This window comes from Octopus sinensis, linkage group LG2 (assembly GCF_006345805.1).
Source record: "Octopus sinensis linkage group LG2, ASM634580v1, whole genome shotgun sequence".
NCBI lineage: Eukaryota > Metazoa > Mollusca > Cephalopoda > Octopoda > Octopodidae > Octopus > Octopus sinensis.
In genome coordinates, this window is record NC_042998.1 from 96,884,897 (window position 1) to 96,910,633 (window position 25,737).

General features: G+C 36.6%; 1 protein-coding gene across 2 annotated transcripts in view; it reads right to left on the reverse strand.

Annotated features, from left to right (window-relative positions):
* Window positions 1-11,600: 11,600 nt before the first annotated feature.
* The window catches only part of LOC115225397 (centrosomal protein of 290 kDa-like), a 141,116-nt gene continuing 126,979 nt past the window's right edge, over window positions 11,601-25,737 (reverse strand). Inside the window, exons 55-59 of one of the 2 annotated variants that reach the window (XM_029796355.2) lie at window positions 25,648-25,724; window positions 15,536-15,626; window positions 15,213-15,338; window positions 13,481-13,616; window positions 11,601-12,470 (exon numbers count right to left, since the gene is read on the reverse strand). In XM_029796355.2, coding sequence (XP_029652215.2) covers window positions 13,506-13,616; window positions 15,213-15,338; window positions 15,536-15,626; window positions 25,648-25,724 — 405 coding nt within the window. In that variant the 3' untranslated portion in view covers window positions 11,601-12,470; window positions 13,481-13,505. Of the gene's footprint in view, window positions 12,471-12,946; window positions 13,617-15,212; window positions 15,339-15,535; window positions 15,627-25,647; window positions 25,725-25,737 lie in introns of those variants that run through there. The other variant, XM_036498548.1, reaches the window with a different exon arrangement.

The window sequence follows — 25,737 nt, forward strand, 5'->3', positions numbered from 1 at the left end:
CATCGTTCTTGCTGAGGGCGAGGTGCGTTTGCCCGTCTCCGTTGGTTAGACATGCCTGCGCTTTTTGTGGAGCAACGGGCCCGGTTGAGAGAAGCGCGTGGGTCCTAACCGCCAGCCATGAAGCCGGCGGCAGTGGCAGGGTGCTCGTCTGTGACCTGGAGACACCCTGCGCCTACTGGCCCAATGGGAAACGGGTTGCGATGACGGATCGGAAGGGAAGTGCGTCCGATGCCAGCGCCCCGGAAATCAAACATTGACGAGGCGGCAGACGACCGCCCACGGAACAAGCGGCTGCCACTGGCGCATGTATCGACGACGATGGCGCCTCGGCGGGAAGCAGCGGACTGAGTCCCCTCGCAATCGCGGTGAGCGGTCCTATCCGTTTACCCCTGGTAAATCCAGTTCGGCATTTTTCATTTACTGCCGACTGAAACTGCACTTGCGCAGTGAATTTGAGAAATTATAACATATAATGATAAGATACATGTTATTTTGTCTCTAAATTATATGTTAATGTTATGGCACAGTTACTGATGAGAATTTTGCCTGGCAAATTATTTTATTTGCTAAAAAAAAACTTGAAATCTAGGTATAACCATAAGAAATAACAAGGTAAAAGTTTTTAGTTTTCATTCCCTTTCGTGACAGTAATTTCAAAGTTTCGGCCAACTAAGCCAGCATTGTAATTCACTGGATTTCTTGGCCAAGAGGAACTTAAATGAATTACAGTCCAATGATAGTTTAGCTGGTTGCAACTTCGAAGTCACTGTCAATACTGTTCTTGTTAAAGAATAATATATATATATATATATATATATATATATATATATATATATATATACATATATATGACACACTTCTTTCCGTTTCTGTCTACCAGAATGGTAGCTAAATGGAAAAAAACTTGCCTGAAGTATCACACATTGGGACTGAACCCAAAACCACTTGGTTGGAAAGCAAGCTTCTTAAGGACTCCACCATGCCTGTGCTAAGCCAAGCATGGCTGTTATAAGTAACGAAACTAAAAAAAAGCTTCCTGGCTTAGTTATGAACCCTGAAATTAGGTTTAACAATTCAGTGAATAAACTGTCAGATCCATTAGTTTATAAAGTATGAATTCATATTCTGCTTTTAGAGTTGCACTGCATCGTTAAGCAAAGCACTTAACTTTATTTACGTTAAGCATTATATCTATGATAGTATAATATTATCCTATAACCAACAAAAACAAATTCATTCTGGCATTCTGATAACACACCAGTAAAATATATTTATCTTATCAGCATAGGAATACATATAGCTGTGTAGTTAAGAATTTTGCTTCCCAACTATGTGGTTTGGGTTCAGTTCCACTGAATGACAGCTTGGGCAAGTGTCTTTTACTATTGCCTCAAACCAACCAAAGCTTGAGTGGATCTGGGAGATGGCAAACTGAAAGAAGTCCACTGGGTATGAATCAGAGGAGAGTCTGTCAAATGTTGACCCAGTTGAGGGAACAGCTAGCTAAATTGAAAATATCTTGGTAGATTAAGCAATTAAGGATATGAAGATAGGGAAAGGCCCCAGCCCATCAGGAATCACTGCTGAGATACATGGCAGTGTCGGTTATGGTCTACTCACTTGTATTGTAAATCGTATGGTTCATGAAGGAGTCATACTCAATGACTGGTGTAGCAGCACCATAGTCAACTGCTACACAGGTAAAGGTAATGCCTTAGATAGAAATAATTACAGAGGTATCAAATTGTTGGATCAGGTGATGATTGTTATGGAGAGGGTCATAGCCCAACTAATTAGAAAGAAAGTTAGTCTAGATGAAATGAAGTTTGGTTTTGTACCAGGGAGAAGCAGCACTGGTGCTATATTTCTGGTAAAGCAGCTGCAGAAGAAATACATAGCCAAAGATAAATTTCTGTACTTGGCTTTTGTTGACTTGAAGAAAGCCTTTGACAGGGTCCCCCAATCCCTTATCTAGTGCTCAATGCAGAAACTAGGGATGGACAAATGGTTGGTGAGAGCTGTACAAGCCATGTACAGGGAAGCTATCGGTAAGGTGGGAGTTGGCAATGAGTACAGTGAAGAAATCAGAGTAGAAGTAGGGGTTCACCAAGGATCGGTCCTCAGCCCCACTTGTTCATCATAGTCCTCCAGGCAATAACAGAGGAATTGAAGATTGGCTGCCCCTGGGAGCTCCTCTATGCTGATGATCTTGTTCTTATATCTGAATCCCTATCAGAACTAGAGAAGAAGTTCCAGGTCTGGAGGTAAGGTCTAGAATCGAAGGACTTTAGAGTTAACCTACAAAAACCAAAGTTTTAGTAATTAGGAAGGCAGACAAATCACATATCCCTTCAGGTAAATGACCATGCTTGATCTGTAGGAAAAGCATAGGTAGAAACTCCATAAGATGCACCCAGTGTAAGCTATGGATACATAAGAGGTGCAGCAATATCAGAGGAAAGTTAACTGGGAAAATAGCTTTTGTGTGTGGAAGATGCACAGGTACAATAAACACTGAAAATGTACAGAAAATAGACTCCATCAACTGCCAGGTGGGTAAGCTAGGGGTAGTGGGTAGTTTCTGTTATCTAGGTGATCAAGTTAGTAGCTAAGGTGGATGTTCCAAGAGTGTAGCTACGAGAATAAGAATAGGCTGGGCAAAGTTAAGAGAGCTGGCAACAAAGGGTCTCGCCCTCAGAGTGAAAGGCAGATTGTATGATTCCTGTGTGCAAACAGCTATGCTACACAGTAGTAAAACATGGTCTGTGACAGCTGAAGACATGCATAGGCTTGAAATAAATTAAGTCAGTATGCTTCACTGGATGTGCAATGCCAGTGTGCATGTTTGACAGAGTGTAAGCATCTTGAGAGAAAAGTTGGGCATAAGAGGCATCAGATGTGGTGTGCAAGAAAGACAACTGCGTTGGTATGGTCCTGTGATGTGTATGGATGAGGACAGCTGTGTAAAGAAGTGCCGAACTCTAACTGTGGCAGGAATTCATGGTCCAAGAAGACATGGGACGAGGTGGTGAAGCATGGTCTTCAAACTTTAGACCTCACAGAGGCAATGATTAGTGACCGAGACCTTTGGTGATATACTGTGCTTGAGAAGACCTGTCAAGCCAAGTGAAATCATAGTCGTAGCTGATGCTGGTGTCACATAACTGGCACCCATGCCAGTGGCACATAAAATGCACCTTTCAAATGTTGGGCCTCACAGAAGCAAAGTGGCTGATGCTGGTGGCATGTGAAGAGCACTTTTTGAGTGTTGGGACTCACAGAGGTAATGACTGAGACCTTTGGCATTATGTTGTGCTTGAGAAGCAGACTCATCAAGCCAAGTAAAATTGCAGTCATGGCAGACACTGGTGTCATGCAAACAGCACCCATGTCAGTGGCACATAAAAGTACCCATTACACTCTCAGAGTGGTTGGCACTAGGAAGGGCATCCAGCTGTAGAAACCATGCCCAATCAGATTGGAGTCTGGTGCAACCTTACAGCTTGCCAGCCCTCATCAAACCGTCCAGCCCATGCCAGCATGGACAATGGACATTAAGCAATGATGATGATGATGATGATATATATATGGATGGACGGATTTTTAACCAACACTGTGTATAGAAAAATTATGAAACAATCCATCTGTATTAAGATAGAAAACAGCCAGACTGGTTTCCATTCTTGAATAGTAATTTCTTTAGTGACTGTACTCTCAATCACTAATGAAATCACAATTCCAGGATTGAAACCAAACAAGCTGTTCCTTCTTTTTCTTTCGACATCATTGGCCATCTCCTACCCCCATATCCATCACTCCCTACATCCACACTTTAACCCTATTCAATCTTTACAGCTGTTACCCACCTCTTGTATTCTCTCCTATTTCCCCAATCTCTTCCATCATGTCCCATGCACTCTTCCAAACCCTCACCCACTCACACACCTAGTTTCTCTGGCCCCTTTCACTTCTATTCACTTCATACCTTAAGGGGCCACCTGGACACCCCATCCCCACTATTTATCTCTTTGCAGCTACTGCTGATCCATTCTCACTCTCCTTCCCCTAAATGTGAGTAACCATGTTGCTCCTCTACAAGAACCAGCTCTGCTCCCAAAGCTAATCCCTACCCTCAAGTTTCGTAGTCTTGTAAGCTGCATGGCAACCTCTTGAGTGCCAGAGACATGAGAAAAGCACTCAGGTATCACTGTAAAGTGGCTGGAATTAGGAATGGCATCCAGCCACAGAAACCATGCCAAAGCAGACACTGGAGCACCATGCAGTCTTTGAACCCAGCAGATTCTATTAAATCATCCAACCTATGCCAGCAGCAGCAACAGCAGCACCACCACCACCACCACCACCACCACCACCCACCACCACCACCACCACCACCATCATCATCACCATCACCATCAACATCACCACCACCACCAGCTGTAGAAACCTTGCCAGATCAGATTGGAGCTTGGTACAGCCACCTGGCTTGCCAGTCCTCAGTCAAACCGTCCAACCCACGCCAGCATGGAAAGCGGACGTTAAATGATGATGATATATACATATATAAAGATAAATACAGTATGATAACAAAACGCCATTAATGCACCAGTAATTCACAGTTCAAAATAGATATTTTTCCTATATTCTTTATCATACATTTGTTTTAAATATTTTCTGTCATTATTTTTATTTTTATACTTGATAATATTAAATCAGTAGAGTACCAAACAAAATGCCTTGTGGTGTTTAGTTGCATTCCTTTACATTCTGAGAGCAAACCCCACTTAGATCATTCTGTATAGAATCAATAAAATAAGCATAGTTAAGTTCTGAAGATTTATTTCAGCAATTCCCAACATTTGTGACTTTGTGTCAATAATAAATGATATTATTCCATTCCATCCTTAGTGCAGAGAAAGAAAAATAAATCTATAAAGATAGCAAAAACGTGTACATCACTTAACACACAACTGAGATTAATAGCACGATCGCCCAGCTCATACCAGTATGGAAAAAATGGATACTAAAGGAGGAAGGAAGGAGAAAGAGGGGGTAGAGGGAGAAAGAGAGGAGGTGGCAATGATGATGATGGTTGTGCACAACATTCAAGCACTGTATCATGTTATGAGCAAGCATTGTGGAAATATAAATTGAATTTTGGTATATATTGCTATCAAACATGACATATTTTATTACTCTCTTGAGGGATGGAAGATAAAGTTAAACATAATGGTATTTAATCACAGGACAGTGTAATATAATATATTCAGTCTTCTATTCTGCTGACACTGCTATTCTTGGAATATCACTCCATTGAACATAATAACAAGAGCATGCAGAGAGCACAAACCTCTGCCAAAGCAACACTAACTCCTCTCAACAAGTAGCCAGAGATGATTTTTAAAATGAGAATATCTGAAATATACTCGACTGCTCTCACAAACAAGAATACTAAAAATGAACCCGACTGCCCTCAAAAATTAAGTAAAAAAAAACAGGAAAAATAATTCAGAATCCTTTTCTGGTACCAGATCAATCCCAAAATTTAATCAGGTCGTGCCAGTCATATGGCCAAACATCCCTGAAAGTTTCATCTGAATCCAGCAGTTCTTGAGATATCTTGTCCACGGACAAACAAACACGACTGAGGCGGAGGTAATAATTTAACCTCAATGCTAATAGCTTCCATATAATAGACTTAATACCATTTTAAAATCTATTTTGTTGTATTGTTTAAGCCTTTTGTTACCATATTTCTGTTGAATTATGTTGCCAATGTATAAAAATAATTTGGAAAATATTGAAGAATTTCGTAAAATAACTTTGTGGTTATTTTAAGATGGTGTTTGGGACTATAAATTAACATGAGATTTTGATTGAAGATTTTAATGTAGATTATTTGTAACAGAAAATTTGTATCATAGAACCAGAAATGGTCTCAAGCAGGTTGGTATCAGAAGGGTTAAATTATTGGAATTATTAACTAAAAGTAATGATGAATTTGAATAAATCTAAAATAAATAAATAAATCTTCACAAATTGTTTCTAATTAGCAATTTTATTGAGCATTTTTTAAAGCTTTCTTGAGGTTCTTCAGCTGATAACTGAACTTATGTATCTTAGAGAATTCCCAGTCTTATTTAACAACTGAATCTCCCAATATTAACTTTCTACTTAGTGTTGTAAGCCTAGAATAGCTGCAGAATTATTACTCATGCAATGGCTATTATCATAATTATTGGGACATAACAAATTAGCTACAAACTATTGTTAACATCATTATCTTTATCACCAACACCATCGCCACCGCCACCACTATCATCATATTTGTTTAATACCTGTTTTCCATGCTGGTTTCGGTTGGATGGATCAAGCTAGAGAACTGCAATGAGTTCAAATGTCTGCTTTGATATGGTTTCTACAACTGATGCTCTTCTTTACAACAAACATAACAATGCTGATTAATTTGCCCTCATTTCTATTTAATTTTTGAAAATATCTGGCCTTGTGTTTAGAGTGTTGGACTCACAATCATTAGATCATGGCTTCAATTCTCATTTCACACTGTTCCAGTCCACCTGACTGAAAGTAACAATGACTGCTGATGATTAACTTATAACATACTGCTGTCCATTTAACAGGGTGTCATGCACTCTCAACCTAAGGTGATCTTGTGTTGGATGATGAAAAGGTGATATTGAGAAATACAGGTGTCTTGCTGTAGAGGAAGTATAAGGTTACCTGGCCAGAGCGAGGTAAGATGCTTTAAAAGTCTGGATAAGCTTCTGAACATGTAGGCTCCAAGAAGACTTATTTCTATTAAATCCATTTTATTGCTATATCTCTGCTAAACTACACATTTCTTTCAGCTAATCTTGTAATGGTGATTCAAAACTTTATCTACCAGACACTTTGAGTGAACCACCACAGGTCTGTTAAGCAATCAAACTGTGTGAAGTTGTTTTTCTAGAATGTTCTTTCTTGTATCTTATAAAACACCTTTTTGCTGCTCAATTAGACATCTGAACAACACATGCTTCCATTTTTGCCATGATGACATTTCCAGACATTTCTGCAAACAGTTCCAGGTTCTTGGACAGGCCCCTTCTGTTCTGAACATTCACATGGTGTCTCATAAGTTAACTTCTACAGACATGGCACAGTTTTTTTCATTATCTCAGTCAGCAGATGGCCAAGGACAGATAGCAAAAGAACTCTGTCATCACAGAAATTTACACAGTGGACTTTGTATATTTTGGGGCTGACCACATGTTATCACACAGAAAGCTTTCTATAATTTCAGAGCAATCCATCTCTCAGTCAGCAAACATGCATGTCATCCATTGTAAATAGTCAACATCCAATATATTTATATCTGGCAATACATATTTTGGTGTGTTTCAGTTTTTATTCACATAGCCAGCAAAATATATCTTCATTTACCAGCTCACTTCAAGTAACAATCTCAAAAATAATGAAGAATTTACTAAAATGATTTTGTCATTAAGTTTCTTATAAGGCAGTCATCATCCTCATCATCATATCATTTAATGTCCACTTTCTACCCTGGCATGGGTTAGACGGTTTGACTGGAACTGGTAAACTATAGAGCTGCACCAGGTTCCACTCTGATTTGGCATAGTTTCTACAGCTGGATGCCCTTCCTAACACCAAAAAAAGTAAGGCTTTCCATACACGTAGGACTTAAACCCACACTGCTATGTTTAAATGACAAGTGTGTCACCATTACACTGCACTGGTAAAAGCATTAGCATGCGAGTTATAAAGGTGGGCAAAAATGACTAGCAGCATTTTGTTCTTTATGTTCTGAGTTCAAATTCCACCAAGGTTGACTTTACCTTTCATCCTTTCAGGGCCAATAAAATAAGTACCAGTCAAGTACTGGGGTCAATATAGTCGACTCTTACCCCTCCCCTCAAAAACATCTGGCCTGTGCCAAAATCTGAAACTATTAATAAGTTCATATTTGTAATTTGAATTTACATAAAATTCTAGTGGAAGTTTTTAATCTAGATCTCTTTACAAGAAGCTTGCTTTACAGAACTAGGGATGTCTTGGGCAGGTTGGCATTAAAAAGGTTAATTTACTGATTTCTTGGAATGCTTGTTTTTCCTTTTCTGTATCTATATTTTGTGCTGCTTCTTATCAATAACTTTAAATACAAACTTATCCAATATCACAAAGGGAGATCAAAACAGTAAGTCGACAAACAGCCTCTATGAAATCTATCAATATGCTAGAAATGGCAGTCAAATTTCCACTAAGTGACACTCTCCCATCATAAAATAAAGAATGATACATTGGATAATGTGGTTCTAGATATACTGCAATAAAGACAGGATGGTCATAGCTGGGATATCTTAGACCATAGATTAAACAACAACAATACTAACAACAAAACAATTATAGTTTGTTTCTTAAAATAATAATAATAATGAGATTATTGTGTATAGTGCTCAGGTGCACTACAACTCATTCAAGGTGCATGTACAATACATAGAATTATTTACAAAAGTCAGGAAAGTGAACAGTGTATGAATCATGATATACATGTGTGCATATGTATGGAGGGAGGGGATATCAGGTGTAGTGTTGGTGAATTTCAAGAAACATGGAGGTTTTAAAGGATGCAATGTCTCAGCAACTAACAACTGATGCAGGTATTTTGTTCCATGCTTCAGCAACTCTTAGTGTGAAAAAATATATCCGAAAGTCATGGGAGCTGTGCTGTTTTCTGACTTTGTAGGCATGCCCACATGTGTTATACACATGGAGTTCAAAAAGGTGCTCAAGGTGGTTGTTGGCACAATGGTTAATAATTTTGTGGGTGTTTACCAAGCCAGTTGCCAGATGTCAGAGCTTCAATGTATCTATACCCAGAGAAACAAGGAATTCAGAGTATGGTAGGTGCTTAATGGATTATTTTTCTATTTTGTTTTGTTTTTCTGAAACATTTAAAAGTTCATTAAAATGAAATTTTGAAAAATAACAAAATGAAAACAAGTATAAAAATGAAATATAATTTTATTTATGATTTATACATTGCAAAACATATATTAGAGTTTTTTATAATTATAAAAAAATATAGTCTAAAAACAGAAATTAAATACAAAAATACAAAAACAAATTGTTTTTTTAATGTTTAATTTAAAGCACTTATATAAATATTATTGACTATTTTTTATATATATTTATTTTATCATGCTTTTTATATGTGGGAAGGGTCCACAAATTGAAGTATAATAAGTATTTGAATTGTTGATGAAAATGCAGAGTACCATACATCAGAAGTTAATGCAGCGTCTATTCAACAAGACGAACTGAAGTGACAAATGTAATATCTTGGACGTAGTAAGGTTTTCACACTCAACCTTGTATCACTTGATTCTTTGAGTAACTGTGCCTCAACAGACTAAGTACCTTTTTAATAAAAAAGGTATTTTCATCAAAAAATTATTTCGTTCTAGAATCTTCAGAAATGTTCTTGTTAATTTTAAAATTCCATCAATATGGAAGAGTTGTAAATACAGCTAAGTTATGTGACAGTATCAAGAGACCTTCAAAGAGAACATCATCAGCATCAACCCATTAGCATTCACATTACTCTGTTAAATGTAATGCTTATTTATTCACACTAATTTGAATTAATCATGCTTTATCTCATAACTTTGAGAATTCAATGATGTGATTGTTTACTTTTAGAATGACATTATAAGGTAGGTGTGAGAGGTCAGATCTGGTTGGTTTGATCATAAAAGAGGTAGAATATTTGGGACAGATATGGTTGGTTTAAAGGGTTAAGAGTCAATATCCTTTTACCATGCCAGTATGGGTTGGATGGTTTGACAGGATCTGGCAAGTAAAGTTACTTTTTCAAGCCATGCCGACTCGCAAAGGGCTGGTTTCCCAGTTTCATAACATATAAATTCTCCATCTGGATAGGATGCCACTCCATCACAGAATTACTTATTTTTGCCAGCTGAGTGGACTGGAGCAACATGAAATGAAGTGTTTTGCTCAAGAACACAATGTGCTGCCTGGTCCAGGAATCGAAACCACAATCTTAAGATCATAATTCCAACACCCTAACCACTAAGCCACGCACCTTTAGTAGGCAAACCGCAGGGTTGTCTCAAGCTCCAGTGTCAGCTTTGGCATGATTTCTACAGCTGGATGCCTTTCTTAACACCAACTACTTAACTGTGCGCACTGGGTGCACTTTTCATGCCACTGGCACGCGTGACATCATCAAATAACTTGCCCCTAACAACTAGTTATTGGGATGGAGATTATCTGAAAGAGGGAGATGGTTTTATGTGAGATGCTGAGAGGCTAAAATATGTAAATAAGTAAAGCCTTGTAAGTGGATTTAGTATATGGAAACTAAAACAGGCCTGCCATATTTGTGTGTGTGTTTGTCTCCTTGTTTGGACATCAGTGGGGCAGTTATAAATGAGCATCATTGTTTTATATGTGGAATCCCTTGTTTCCAATCTGCCATCAAAACATGTTTGGCCATAGGGAAATATTACCTTACTTGAAAACAGGTGAGGATTAGACACAGGAAGAGCATCCAGCTGCAGAAAATCTACCTAAGTGAATTCTGGGCATTAAAATGATGATGATGATGATTATGATTAAAGGGGTAATTTTTGCAATAAATTATATCTAAGGAGTAGCTTTAACAGAGTTTTTTAACAAAAGATAACACAGCAGAAAATATCTACATTAGTGACTAATCACAAGCCAAGATAGCTATTAAATGATAATGCGACCTGCTAGAAATAACAGCTAAATTTCCTTCAAAATTATACCCTACCATCTTAAAAATGGAAAGACAATGTTGCTCTAGACATACAATACCTGAGAGAAAATAAGATAGCCATGGCTAGAACAACTGTTCAGTCAGAGTTGAGTAGGAGTTAATAAGAACAACAATAACGAGGCTACTCTTAAATTGACCTTTGTCGTTACTTCACTGATAGGAGAAGACAATGGTCATAATGATAATGATGATGATGATGATAACAACAATGATTGTTGTTGTTGATGTTGTTGTTATTGTTATTGTTGTTGTTATTATTATTATTATTATTATTATCATTATTATTATTATTATTATTAAGTCAGTGAGCTGGTAGAGTTGTTAGCATGACAGACAAAATGCTTAGCAGTATTTCAGCTATTTTTGTGTTCTAAGTTCAAATTCCACCAAAGTCAACTTCACCTTTCATCCTTTTGGGGTTGATAAATTAAGTACCAGTGAAACACTGGGGTTGATGTAATCGACTATCCCCCCTTCCCCAAATTTCAGGCCTTGTGCCTATAGTAAAAAAGATTAATATTAGTTTTAAAGGTGAGTCAAAAAGATCACAATATGAAGAAAAACTTGAGTGTTTTTTTACAGCACTATACCAATGTATGTGAAGGTGCAGGGCTTAGTGGTTACGGTATTCAGCTCACAATCATAAGGTTGTGAGTTCAATTTCCAGCAACACATTGTGCCTTTGAGCAAGATGCTTTATTTCATATAGCTCCAGTTCACTCAGCTGACAAAATACAATTGTACTTGTAAATTCAAAGGGCCAACCTTGCCACACACTGCATCACACAGAATCTCTCTGAGAACTACATTAAGGGAATGCATGTTTGTGGAGTGCTCAGCTACTTGCATGTTAATTTTTACAAGCAGGCTGTTCCATAGATCAGCTCAATGGAAACACTTGTAGTAACCAGCAAAGTGCCAGTTAATATCAGTGTATAGTAATTTCAATGTGGCAAAGTCCAAGCACCCATCTATTTTTAAATAATTTTAATACCAGTTTCTTAGTAGAGAAAACTTTTAAAGGTGACAGAGTACCATTACAGTTTTAGTGCCTTAAAAGATTGGAAATCAGTGCAGCAGAGTTTGCACCTTGGATATGCTGTTCTTTAATCTGTGCTACAATCCTGTTGCACACTTTAACATCTCTACACAAAGAGGCACTGCAGCAATCAATGACTGTTGTGCCAGGTATGAGATGCTTTGACACAGCATTTTGGTGCCACCTATTTGGCATTATTGATTCATTGCTGGCCTATTTGACATTAGATGTTTTAATGTTTCTGTCTCTTTCTCTCTCTCTCTCTCTCTGTTTATTTATGCAAATATATTTCTCTTTATGTGTATGAGGAGAGGGAAAATGTTCATGTCAAAGATGTTCAGTTAATAAATTGTACTCTCTCTCTCTCTCTCTCTTACTCTCTTTCCCTCTCCCTCCCTTTCTCTCTGTGTGTACATATTTTTGTATACTCTTGTGCATGCCTCCAGTGTCAAAACAGGTTGAATGTCCAGTCAGCCATACCAAATAATAAGGCTGCACCCAATCTTCTCATTCCGGCTGCACTTATCATCTGGCTTTTCAAATTGTTTTAAGACATCAGTGATGGTGCTGCCATAAGGAAGCACACTAAAAAGAATATATGAATAACTTTACACATAATACATGAAATATTTATCTTAACATGTTTGTTATCGATTACTATTGTTAAATTCAGTGACCCACATTGAAAAGAAATGAAAACCATACAAAATAATCCTCTTAGAAGATTTAATAATGTCAAATGACTTTTAATGGAAACCTTAGCTATTTGCCACAACCAAAATTGCCTCACAACAAACAATGAACTCTGGTTTCTGAGAGAGAAAACAATAATAATAGCTCGGAGTAACTAATAACCTACTACAAAACACAAAACTGTTGCATATCATCATCATTTAATGTCTGTTTTCCATGCTGACATGGGTTGGATGGTTTGACAGGAATTGGTAAGTCAGAAGACTGCACCATGCTTTAGTGTCTGCTTTAACTTGGTTTTTATGGCTGGGTACCCTTCCTGATGCCAACCACTTTACAGAGTGTACTGGGTGCTTTTTTCGTGACACATACCAGCACCAGTGAGATCACTAAGTAACTTGCAACACAAAACCCTTTAACTGGGGATGTGTAGTATTGAGGGAGCTGGCTTTATACCAGTTGATGAGAGGTTAAAGTATGATAGACAGGAACGTCTTACTGCAGAGGAAATAATGGCTACTCCAGATGGAAAAAAGAGAGTAGATGGTGAAGATGTATCTGGACATACCTTCAAGTTACTGGAACGTTAATACAAGAGAAATGATACAGAGAATTTGACAGGATGCAGATTGATTAAGGGAAATGCTGTGAGAGATGCACATCATCATACACACATACTAGAATACCTCCTCCCATGGAAAATTAGCTTACTTGATAGGCAAGCCTGCATTTATGAACATCTACTAGCTCATCAGCTTTTGTCCCCTTTCAGTTTCTTCCTCCACTATTATAGTGGTATCGATCCTCTAAGATATTTAAATAATTCCACAATGAAATAAGAGGGGAAAGATGGATGGGTGAATCTCTGTGGTGATTGAAGAAAATTATGGGAAAAGTGTTACCAAAGGACTACTTTTTCTCTTGTTGTCATTTATTTTCATAAAGTGCAAGTTTTTTCATAGCTTCTCTATAATTGTACTTCAAATCTTCAATCTCTTCAAAGAATTCTGGTCTAAAATTCTTCAGTTCATCTTTTAGCTGTAATGATAACAAGTCACATGTAACAGATGATATAAATAGATGCAGCATTACTTTCACTTTACTACTCACATTAATCATTTTTTTCATTGATCATTTGTTTTACGTCTATTTTTCTATCCATACATATTTAATTATATATTATATTAAATACTATGCTTTTCTTTACAAAGCACCATCACATTAAGAATTAAGTTAAAAAAAAATTTATTAAAGACTACTTTATAACAAGCTGATTAAAATATATATAATTAGAAATTTATCTGAGAATTATTAATATACAACTTTACTGTTCAGAATTGATCAGTGACATTATCATAATAATTATGACCATGTTAATAATCATTTCAAATATAGGTGCAAGGCCTGAAATTTAAGGAAGGGAGTGAGTCAATACCATTGGTCCCAGTATTTGGTTGGTAGTTATTTTATCGACCCCAACAGGAGGAAAAATAAAGTTGAACTTGGCCATGCTTGAATCAGACTCTAAAGAGCTGAAAGAAATGCCACTTAGCACTTTGCCCAAAGTGTTAATGACTCTGTTAGTTCACTACTTAATCATAATAATGCTTTAAACTTTGGCACAAGGCCAGCAATTTTAGGGGAAAGGGAAGTCAATGACACTGACCCCCATGCTCAGCTGGTACTTATCAGTGGCGGATACAGGGGTGTTGCCCTAGTTGCCCGGGCAACATCCTTTCTAGCTGCTCTGTTGCAAATATAATAACATTGTTATTTTATTTCCAGCAGTTTCACAGCATTACTGTTTCATATGCTTATGGTCTGCTAAAACAAAGAATACATAAAAATGTGCCCCTTTGTTACGAATTCCCTCCTTATATGGTATTTCTTCTGAAACTTTTGGGCAACACCCCAAAAATAAAATCCTAGATCCCCCCTGCTGATGAAAGTCAAAGTTGACCTTGGCCATATTTGAACTCAGAGCATAAAGAGCGAGAAGAAATGTCAGTAAGCATATTGTCTGACATGATAGCAATTCTGCCAGCTCGCAATTCAATGACAGAAAGTATCAAATGACTGATTCATTGTGAACAATTATAATTTGGCAATTTTAATGACCAACGGAAGCATAAATTGAAAATCTTTGATCTTACAGTTTTGAAACACCATTCTATTAGGGTTTTTTTAATGAGGCGTAGGAATGGCTGTGTGGTAAGAAGCTTGCTTCCCAACCACATGGTTCCAGGTTCAGTCCCACTGTGTGGCACTTTGGGCAAGTGTCTCCTACTATAGCCTCGGGCCAACCAAAACCTTGTGAGTAGATTTGGTAGACGGAAACTGAAAGAAGCCTGTTGTGTGTGTGTGTGTGTGTGTGTGTGTGTGTATGTGTGTGTGTGCGTGTGTGTGCACATGTGTGTGTGCTTGTGTGTCTGTGTTTGTCCTCCCACCATCGCTTGACAACCTATGTTGTGTTTACATCCCTGTAACTTAGCGGTTCAGCAAAAGAGACCAATAGAATAAGTACTAGGCTTACAAAGAATAAGTCCTGGGGTCGAATTGTTCGACTAAAGCAGTGCTCCAGCACGGTCGCAATCAAATGGCTGAAACAAGTAAAAGAATAAAAAAATATCTTACCTGGAAAATTTCAGAGGATTGTTTATCTTTTTCAAGTTTCAATGTTTTCAGTTGTACTGTAAGCTCTGTGTTTTTAGATATTAAAGAATCATAGCTTCTAGCTTTCTGTAACATGTCTTCAGTCATCTGAAACAATAAATAGACAATGTATCACCATTTTTAGCATCCACTTTTGCATGTTTGCTGGATCAGATGGAATTTGAGGCAGATTTTCAACAGCCAGCTGCCCTTCCTGTCACGAACCCTCATCTTTTTCCAAGCAAGCTAATATTTCCAATGCCCCAAACATGTTTTTCATAGAAGACTGGGAATATTTTACTTACTTTTGGTACTTCCCCATGGAGCTTTTGTTGTAGAAGTTTCACTTCTTTGAAAAGTTCATTTTTCTCGCTTTGCAGTTCACTTATTGTTAACCTGAAATCAATTTCTTTTTTTAATTTCAGCTTGATAAGAGAGATCAACTAAACTTTCAAGATACATTTTTACATTAATCAGAACACAAATCTCAAATGAACATTATAAGAGAGAAATTTTCATAGAAAAGAAAAAAGCCTAAAATAAGTAACAAAATAAGAAAGCTATATATTCTGCAGGTTAAAAATACATTTTAAAGACAGATGTGAGCCACAATTAAAGAATAGTGATTTGGATTAGTGCAAGAATAATTCAGCAGTCTGATGCAACATAAGTCACAATTTCTTCTAGAAATACACTTAGTTACAGATAACAGAATTACTACTGATCATGATATGGGCTCAACAAAAAAGATGAGTCAACAATTACAGATAACACCATACAACATATTGATAATTTCAATATAAGTAAATACATTTACTCTCACAGTGAAAGAACATTCCAAAAGTTTTTACAAAGTAGAAATTTATGCTTAAATCAGAGAATGAACGATACTTGGTATTATTAGATAAGAGCTGAAATTATAATCTTTTAATGTATTTTAACTTTAAGACCATTAGTACAAAAATTCCTTCATTGCAAAATTAAATAGATTTTGAAATATTAAATTTAATACCTTTAAAACAGTATGGATAATGAAATAAAGAAACAAATAAATTTGTAGTTGATCTGATATTACTCACATTTCAACTAGTAGACGTAAAAACTTAACGATCTCTAACAAAATGCAGTTGTTATCATTATTTATACAAAACAGCCCAAATGTCAAGTAAAACATAAATAACCTCTGAACTTTAATCTTTAGTCTATCTCAATATAGTCTAATCTTTTTCTCAAAGACAAATTGGTCTATGGCATTTCTGACAATTTTATGAATACTTTCCGAATAAGATAATATACAAGCTGGTAATAGCACTTCCAGAATAATTTTTGTTGCCCTATAAATAATTGACATGTGTATATATGCGTATATGGTTTTGTGTATGTGTGAAAATGAATGTGTGTGGTACATATATACAAGGGAGTGCTGTAAAGTTCTTGGCCTTAAGGATATCATGAAAGGCCTGACTGGAGGCCCAACCTTCTGAGCTCTTTTACAGGAGCACTGCAATAAATGTGTGAATCTGAGAGGAGAATATGTTGAATAAAATCATAATTAACTGAACCTCCTGTATCTTCTTTTACCCAAAGCGAGGAACTTTTCAGTACCTCCTCGTACACATCTATGTATGTGTATATATATATATATATATTATATATATATATATATATATATATATATATATATACATATATATATAATAGCGTACATTTAAACACAAGAGAAGCTGCCTTTAACAAGCAGCTTTACAAGCTAGAAGAAGCAGTCAAAACGACCAAAACTCTTGTGTTTAAATGTACACTATGTTATATTGAGAATATGTTGTCTATTAACTTTTTTATACATGCTAAGCCACTGGTAGTGAAATTTCTAAAAAAAACTCACTACCCTATATATTTTATAGGTATATATATATATATGAACAAAGTCTGGAAAATTTGGTATATTTTTAATTCCATGCTACATGTTTCATTACAGCATAGGAAATACTTTATAATATAAATATTATCATTAATTATCATAATAGTAATATCGATTTCAAATTTTGGCACAAGGCCAGCAATTTCAGGGAACAGGTTAAGTTGATTAATATTCACTCCAGTACTCAACTGGTATTTATTTTATTGACCCCAAAAGGATGAAAGGCAAAGTCAACCTCAGTGGAGTACAAACTCAAAATTAAAGATGGATGAAATCTTGCTAAGCACTTTGCCCAACATGCTAACAATTCCACCAACTCACCACCTTCACCTTAATAATGATATTATAAATATAACAAAGTCATAATAGTTACATACACATAGAGGACATCATCGTCGTCCTTTAATGTTCATTTTCTATGCTAGCATGGGTTGGACACTTTGACAGATGCTGGCTAGCCAAGGAGCTGTCCAGCCTTCAATTGGACTCCAGACACAACTTGCTTGTGTGTTGTGGTATGATTTCTACAGTTGGATGCCAACCACTTTAAAGAATGTGCTGGGTGTTTTTTAAGTGCCACCAACACAGATGTACTTAAACAGTACTGGCTTGAGTGCATTTTATGTGGCACCAGCACCTGTGAAGTACAAGCCTGTATGAATCAGTGACTGTGATATACACACACACACACACACACATTAGTAGTGAGACATGATTACTGAATATAGAGGATAAGTAAAGGCTGAAAAGAAATGAGACCAGCATACTCCACAGCATATGTGATACTAGCAAGTATGAATGACAGAGCACACAAGTACACCGAAAGAAAAACTGGATATCAGAAGTGTTTGCTGTAATGTACAAAGAGAGAAGAGTGTAATGTTAAGCACACAGAATGGACACACAGAATGAAAGTTGAATGAAAAGGGTGGATGATGCAAATTTAAAGAGCTTGAGGAAGACAGACAAACAGCCAGACATGAATGCTTCTCAGTTAAAAAAAAAATTATATATATACTCTGTTTTATGTACAGAATTCTAATCTCTACTATTTGTAAAAAATAAACTCATACACATACATATATATGAGAGAGGATACTAAGATGTAAAATGACACAAGATAATAGGTATGTACAGTAAGTGTTCAGGTTGAGTCAAATTCTAAAATCCAACACTAAGACCTGAGTGAGGAAGGCCTTCCTTCGAGAATTCCAGACCACTGATAACAGTACTTATCCCATACTGAGGGAGTTGCCATAACAGCCCAGAGCCAAGAATAATGAAGAAACATCATCAATGGCCTCTGCTCCTTAGAGAATAAAGGGCTTAACTCATTATCATTCAGATTACTCTGTCAAATGTAAAGCTTATTTATTCATATTACTTCGAGTAAATCATGCATTATCTCATAGCTTCAAGATTTTAATGATGTCATTGTTTATTCTTAAAATGACATTGTAGAAGAGATGTGGGAAGCTGGATCTGGCTGGTTTGAACATATAGAAAAGTAGAATACTTGGGCTGGATATGGCCAGTTTAAATGTCAAAGGGTTAAGTCAGTTAATATACTTGTAACTGTTATATTGGTAACTGTTTAAAGTTAGCTAATACACTTGTCTCTTGAAAAGCATCTTACATATGTGTGTAAATTTACATGTGTTGCCCCAGTTTATTCAACAAGCTACTCAAAGAGGCATGATTTAAGCTGCATATTTTTCATGTTGAACACAATTTCTGCTCTTTTGTTTAATATGTCGATAGGTTCAGTGCAATCAATATTTCATAAGGCTGCTTGTTGTAACAACAGAATTTCCTTTCTTGGCTAATATTTTATAACAAATAGTAAATTGATTTATTTAAACTAACCATTGATGGAACACAATTGTTCAGTTTCCTACAAATGATTTCCTGGACAAATTAGCAATTTCCAAGTGAATAGGCATTTGTCTGTTATTGCTTCTTCCAGTTCTTTACATTGAAAAGGAAATCTACCTATTGAAGCTAATAACTGCTTGGGATTTTTCCACAAATCTAAAGTGACTCATCTGTATAAACAATAAACATTCATAAAAAAAAATGAGAACTATTTCTTCTTCTAAATCCTATGACTTACAAGGAATGAGTCTGGAAAGGAAAATGTTTCTCTATTTTCCTTTTCTATTTTACTCCCAAACACACCTCCTGCTCATCAGTTTCAAAGGCTGCCCTTCTCTCTTGGATTAAAAATTAAAAAATGGCTAAAACAAACTAGGAATGGCTATAGTTAGAAAACTGATCAAATCTTGAAGCTTGTTTTAAATTGCATTTGGTAACTATTAGTTGGTCCACATTACCCCATAAGCAACATAGGGTCAGTTTGCTGGTTTCTCTGGTAAATATTTCCTCTCTTGATAGGGAACTGGTCCATCACAGGATGACTCATTTTTACCAGTTGAGTGGACTGGAGCAGCATGAAATGAAGTGTTTTTGCTCAAGAACACAACACACTGCTTGGTCCAGGAATTGAAACTGCAACCTTATGATCATGAGTCCAATAACCTAACCACTAAGCCATGCACCTCCACTTGGTAACGTTTCATCAACATTATCATCATTTAACATCCATTGTCCACACTGACATGGGTTGGTCAGTTTGACCAGGACTGGTAAGCTGGAAGGCTGCCCCAGATTCCAGTCTGATTTAGCATGGTTTTCTAAAGCTGGATGCCCTTCCTAACATCAACCACTCCAAGAGTGTAATGGGTACTTCTACTGCCACTAGCATGAGTGCCATTTGCATGACACTGGTATCTGCCACAACTGTGATCTTGCTTGGCTTGATGGGTCTTCTTCTCAAGCATGACATAATGTCAAAGGTCTTGGTTATTGCCTCCGTGAGGCCCAATACTCAAAAGGAACTCAGCCACTTTGCCTCCATGAGGCCCAATGCTCAAAAGGATTATACATTATTTCTAAAGTACAGGGTCTATGTGTTGTTTCAAAGTATTTTGATAGTATATGGTTACTTCCTTGACGTAAGTATGTTCAAGTATAATTGATGAAATATATTTAACAAACAACAGCCAATAACAATTGCTTCCTTTAATTTTAACATTCACTTTTCTATGCTTGTATAGGTTAGACCGAATTTATTGAGACAGAGTTCATATTGACAAATGTTCTTCCTATCACTTAACATCACTTGTCTTCTGGTAAACTCACAAAGCTTTGGTCAGCCAAGGCCTGCGATAGAATTCAGTTGCCCAAGGTGCCACACAGTGGGAATGAACCCAAGTTATATGGTTAAGAAGCAAACTTCTTACAACACAGCTGTGCCTACACCAGGAGAAATTTTTTTTTTTTTGCTTTTTGATATATATATATATATAGGGAGAGTTTATGAAAAAAACAAAAGACGAAGACAGGTGGTGTACAAAACAAACAGATGTATTAGTATAATGCTCAGGAATAGAAAAAGTCTCCTACGCTCTTCTACAGAAAGGGACACAGAAAAAACAAGGAGAGAAAAAAAATGTGTGTAGTGGCTAACAATCTATCATGGCGTCAGCATGGATTTAAAAACCTTATAGGTAAATTTTACAAATATTTTAATAATTATATACATAATTATAAGAAGGGATTGGCTATAAGCCTCTTCAGGTGCTACATTTCTACAAGTGTGTATTGCTGTATGAAGCCGCTGCTTGTATATGTATGTGTAGATACTTGTCAATTTATTCTATGGAATAGCGTTGCTGATGAGAGCTTAACCCTTTTGTTACTATATTTCTGACCAAAATACACCCCTTATGTGTTTCAATTAATTTCTAACATAATCATAAATTTAGTCTGGTTTCATTAAACAACTATAACTTTTTTATTTATCAATATATTAATGTGATTTTTGGAAGATAATTTAATGAAATGTTCTCAACCAATTCTATACTATAATTTTTGTCACAAAGTGACTCTAATTGCAGGTAGATACAGGTAAATTCAACAAAATATAAAATTATTAAAATTTTGTTCAAACATCGCAATAGAAAATGGGTTATTAGCTAATATTCAATTGGGTATACAGCAAAATTTTACGATAGAATTTGTTATTCTGGGTAACTTTCTGATACCCATAATAATATTTATGGCAAAATAGTCTTAATTTCATTTAAGGTTGTGGGAAACCACTAACTATCCTTTCTTTCACTTTGTTTACATTTAGCGTAACGGTTCGTTTCTGCCGTAATGATTTCAAATAGGCTCATTCGAAAAAGTTAAAACAAAATAGCCTAAGGCTTTACTCTCCTGGGAAAGTCTGTGGCTTGGTCCAGTTTCTTCAGAAAAATCACCAAAAGAAACAGTTTTTAAATTTTCACTCCATTCAGGTGCCAATTCATTTTCTTTATCACTGTCGGAGCTCTCGGATTCACTGTTTTCACTTTCGGAAAATGAAACATCAGATTCATTATCAAATACCACGTGCTTTTTTTTTCAGTCATAGAGTTAGATTTATGAAGGTCTTCAGTAGAAAATCCTTCGAATTCTGACTCGCTGCTTGATATAATGAAATTCGTATCCATTTTTTGTCAGAATTACAAATTTTGAAAACACAATAGGAACAAATTTCGGAAAAAAAATCTCCCAAAATTCACGGAATTAAAATTACACTTCGATCATTGTACAAAACTGTAGATGAACTGTTTACGAAGTATAATCACGTGTTTTCACGAATGTACTAGAGATTTGCTCTGATATTCTCATTTAAATATGAATAGGTAAATACGGGCGGGTTTGGGTGGTTTGGTCACATTAACCAAAATTTTTTCGGGCGGCTTTGGGCGGTTTGGTAACGAATGGGTTAAGCTTGAAACAGGATCTTGTACATGGTTAAATAAAAGTTTAATTCATTATCTTTCTTTTTCTCAACTACAGCCCGTGTTTTATTTTTTGGAATTTTTAAGGTGGTAATAGCATCTTTAGACATCTATTTTTCTAGCATGTGGAGAGGCTTATAGCCAATCTCTAGTTATAATTATGTATATAATTATTCGGACGTTAAACGATGATGATGATGATATATATATATACACACACACACACAATAAAAATTAGAAAAGACAATATAAGTTGATTACATATTCTTATGTAAAATTTATTGATTTTTTTTATAAGTTAATTAGAAATAAATCATACATTTTCAGTCCAATAATAATTCCAAGTTGAATTGTAGAAAGACACCAATCCATATTGCTTCATTATCCGTTTATATTTATCGAAAGAAATGAGGATAACTTCTGTAATTCTATTTTTATTAATGGACAAATAACTATTGGTTCAATGAACCAATAAGGATGCGTCAATATGGCTACAAAACTTGCTAGAAATAGCAGCTTATTCTTTCTCAAAACACACTCAATCATCTTCTCAACCAATGTAGTCCAGAGTACACTCTAAAGAAAAAAGTGGATAGGAAGGCATGTTCATGGCTTGGATGCCATTTTTTGATCATAGGTCAACTTGATCAGAACTGACCTTGGCTAAATGACAACATCTATTGATTCAAAGCTTTCCTTCATCTCAGATAGACAGCCTAGAGAGAGGCTAAAGAAGGAGAGGAAGAGGGAGAGTGAGAAAGAAAGTAGATGAGCAGACAGGCAAACAGCCAAAAAGGGAGAAAGAGTAAGAGAGAACAAAAGGGACAGAGAAATTAAGAGAGGGGGAGAGAGAGAGAGAGAATAACAGACTGTTTATGAATGTGTGTGTTTATGTGTGTGTGTGTTTTCTCATTCTGATAACAACTGAATAATTGCATCATCACTGTGAAATATCTTTCATATATTGATTGAATCCTTTGTTGCACCATCCAAAGATGCCATGTTTGTTCATGACTCTTTAACTCTTCAAAGAAAGCTGGCAGCAGGATCTATCCATATTCATTGCTGCACCATTTCACTCATGGGACGCAAAATACAAGGATGTATTGAATATTCTTCTCGGAAGATACAATGCAGAGTAAATACAAAAAAAAGAAAAACTTTCCACATCATTTGTTACAGATGGTCTGGCTCTCCATCAGTTACAACAAGTGTTCTAGTTGATTCAATCACTCAAACAGCCCACCCATGTATATATTAGTGTGTGTGTGTATATATGTATATATATAAGTATATGTGAGGATACCCTTTACACTTTACTCTTTTACTTGTTTCAGTCATTTGACTATGGCCATGCTGGAGCACCGCCTTTAGTCAAGCAAATCGACCTCAGGACTTATTCTATTAGTCTCTTTTGCCGAACCGCTAAGTTACGGGGACACAAACACACCAGCATCGGTTGTCAAGCGATGTTGGGGAGACAAACACAGAAACACAAACATATACACACATATACATATATATATATATATATACATATATACAATGGGCTTCTTTCAGTTTCCGTCTACCAAATCCACTCACAAGTCTTTGGTCAGCCCAAGGCTATAGTAGAAGACACTTGCCCAAGATGCCATGCAGTGGGACTGAATCCGGAACAATGTGGTTGGTAAGCAAGCTACATACCACACAGCCATTCCTGCGCCTATGATATTATTATTTAGTATATTATCATTGGTTTAGCATGCATAAAAAAAACCTATAATGATATAAAATATCAATTTATAATTAAGAAGTACCAGCATGCTGACATAACAGTCAAACTGACCAAACCACAAATTGTCACTAAACTTATGGTTTGGTCAGTTTGACTGCTATGTGAGTACACTGGTACTGCTTGATAGTACCCTTAATTATTAATTGATATATATATATATATATGTATATACAAGCCAGCGTCGCCTTACTGGCACATGTGCTGATGGCACGTGAAAAGTAACGTTCGAGTGTGGTCGTTGTCAGTGCTGCCAGACTGGCTCCCGTGCAGGTAGCATGTAAAAACACCTTTTGAGCGTGAGCGTGGTCATTGCCAGAACCGCCTGACTGGCCCTCATGCTGGTGGCACATAAAAAGCACCCAGTACACAGTCAAGTGGTTGGCATTAGGAAGGGCATTCAGCTGTAGAAACTATGCCAAAGCAGACAGAGAACCAGGCAGAACTCATTGGCTCTTCTATTTTTGTCAAACCAACCATCCCATGCCAGCATCAAAAAACAAAGGACATTAAATGATGATGATGATGATGATGATATACATACATATATAAGCTGGCTTTCCTTCAGTTTCCATCAACCAAAACCACACAGAAGGCTTTGCTTGACCTGGGGCTGTCAGAGAAGAAACTTACCTAGAGTGCCATGCAGTGCAACTGAACCCGAAACCATTTTGTTGAGAAGCAAAGTTCTTGACCAAGACTGTGTCAACCCAAATATGTACTTTATATAGTTTATTGTATATTCTATGATTGATGCTTATTCTTCAATCACATGCTGACCATCCGGACAAAGCTCATGGTCGTCCATGCCATTGTCCTGTCAACTCTTCTCTATGCTTGTGAGACTTGGACACTGTACTGCCATGACTTCAAGGGCCTTGAATGCTTCCAGCAATCCAAGCTACAACGGATCCTCAATATTCATTGGGAAGATCACATTACCAACAACGAGGTTCTTTGCCAATCCTCACTACCAAGTCTCGAAGCCACCATTCTTTGCCATCGTTTACACTGGGCAGGTCACATCCAGCATATGGATCATGCTCTATGGAGAACTTGCAATGGGAACAAGACCCAGAGAAGGTTCAAAATTCTGTTTCAAAAACCAGCTCAAACGGACACTGACTCAAACCAACATCCAGCCATCCTCATGGAAACAGATTTCCATGGATAGGACAGCCAGGAGGACTGCTATCCACAATGGAACCAGCTCCTTCAAGCAGAATAGACAACAGAACGAGGAGGTAAAACACAGAAGAAAAGAGCATCTTCAACATCCTTGACCCACACCAACCATCCTGTGTGAATTCTGTCCGTGACTCTTTTACCACCAACTTGGACTCCAAAGTCACATTCAGCACAAACATTTGCTGAGGAGACTGTATAAAAACTGACAACTCCAATGCTCGGATATGAGCTGGAGCTGCCAATGCCGAGCAGAAGCACTCCTGTATTTGATATTTTTATGCTTAGAACGCAGCAAGCTGGCAGAAACATTAGCACACCAGGTGAAATGCTTAGCTGTATTTCATCTGTCTTTACGTTGAGTTCAAATTCTGCCAAGATCAAATATGCCTTTCATCTTTTCAGGGTCGATAAATTAAGTACCAGTTGTGTACTGGGGTCAATCTAATCGACTGGCCCCCTCCCAAAAATTTCAGGCCCTGTGCCTAGAGTAGAAAAGAATATTTTTATGCTTGGTTTTTCCATGCTGGCATTTTGAGATTATATTCTAATGGTGGGATGTTCTTCCTGATGTCAATCCTTATTTGATTTTCAAGTAAGGTATTTTATTTCATGTTTTTACATGTCATTTTAAAACAAACATAATAAATATGAAAACACTGTGGAAGAATTCAGTTCAAGACTACTTACTTGGCTTTTCTGTAAGCATGGTTTAATGCAGCATCTGAATTGATAGATTCATTTGGAATATTTTCTAACAGATGAATCTGGAAATTAGCA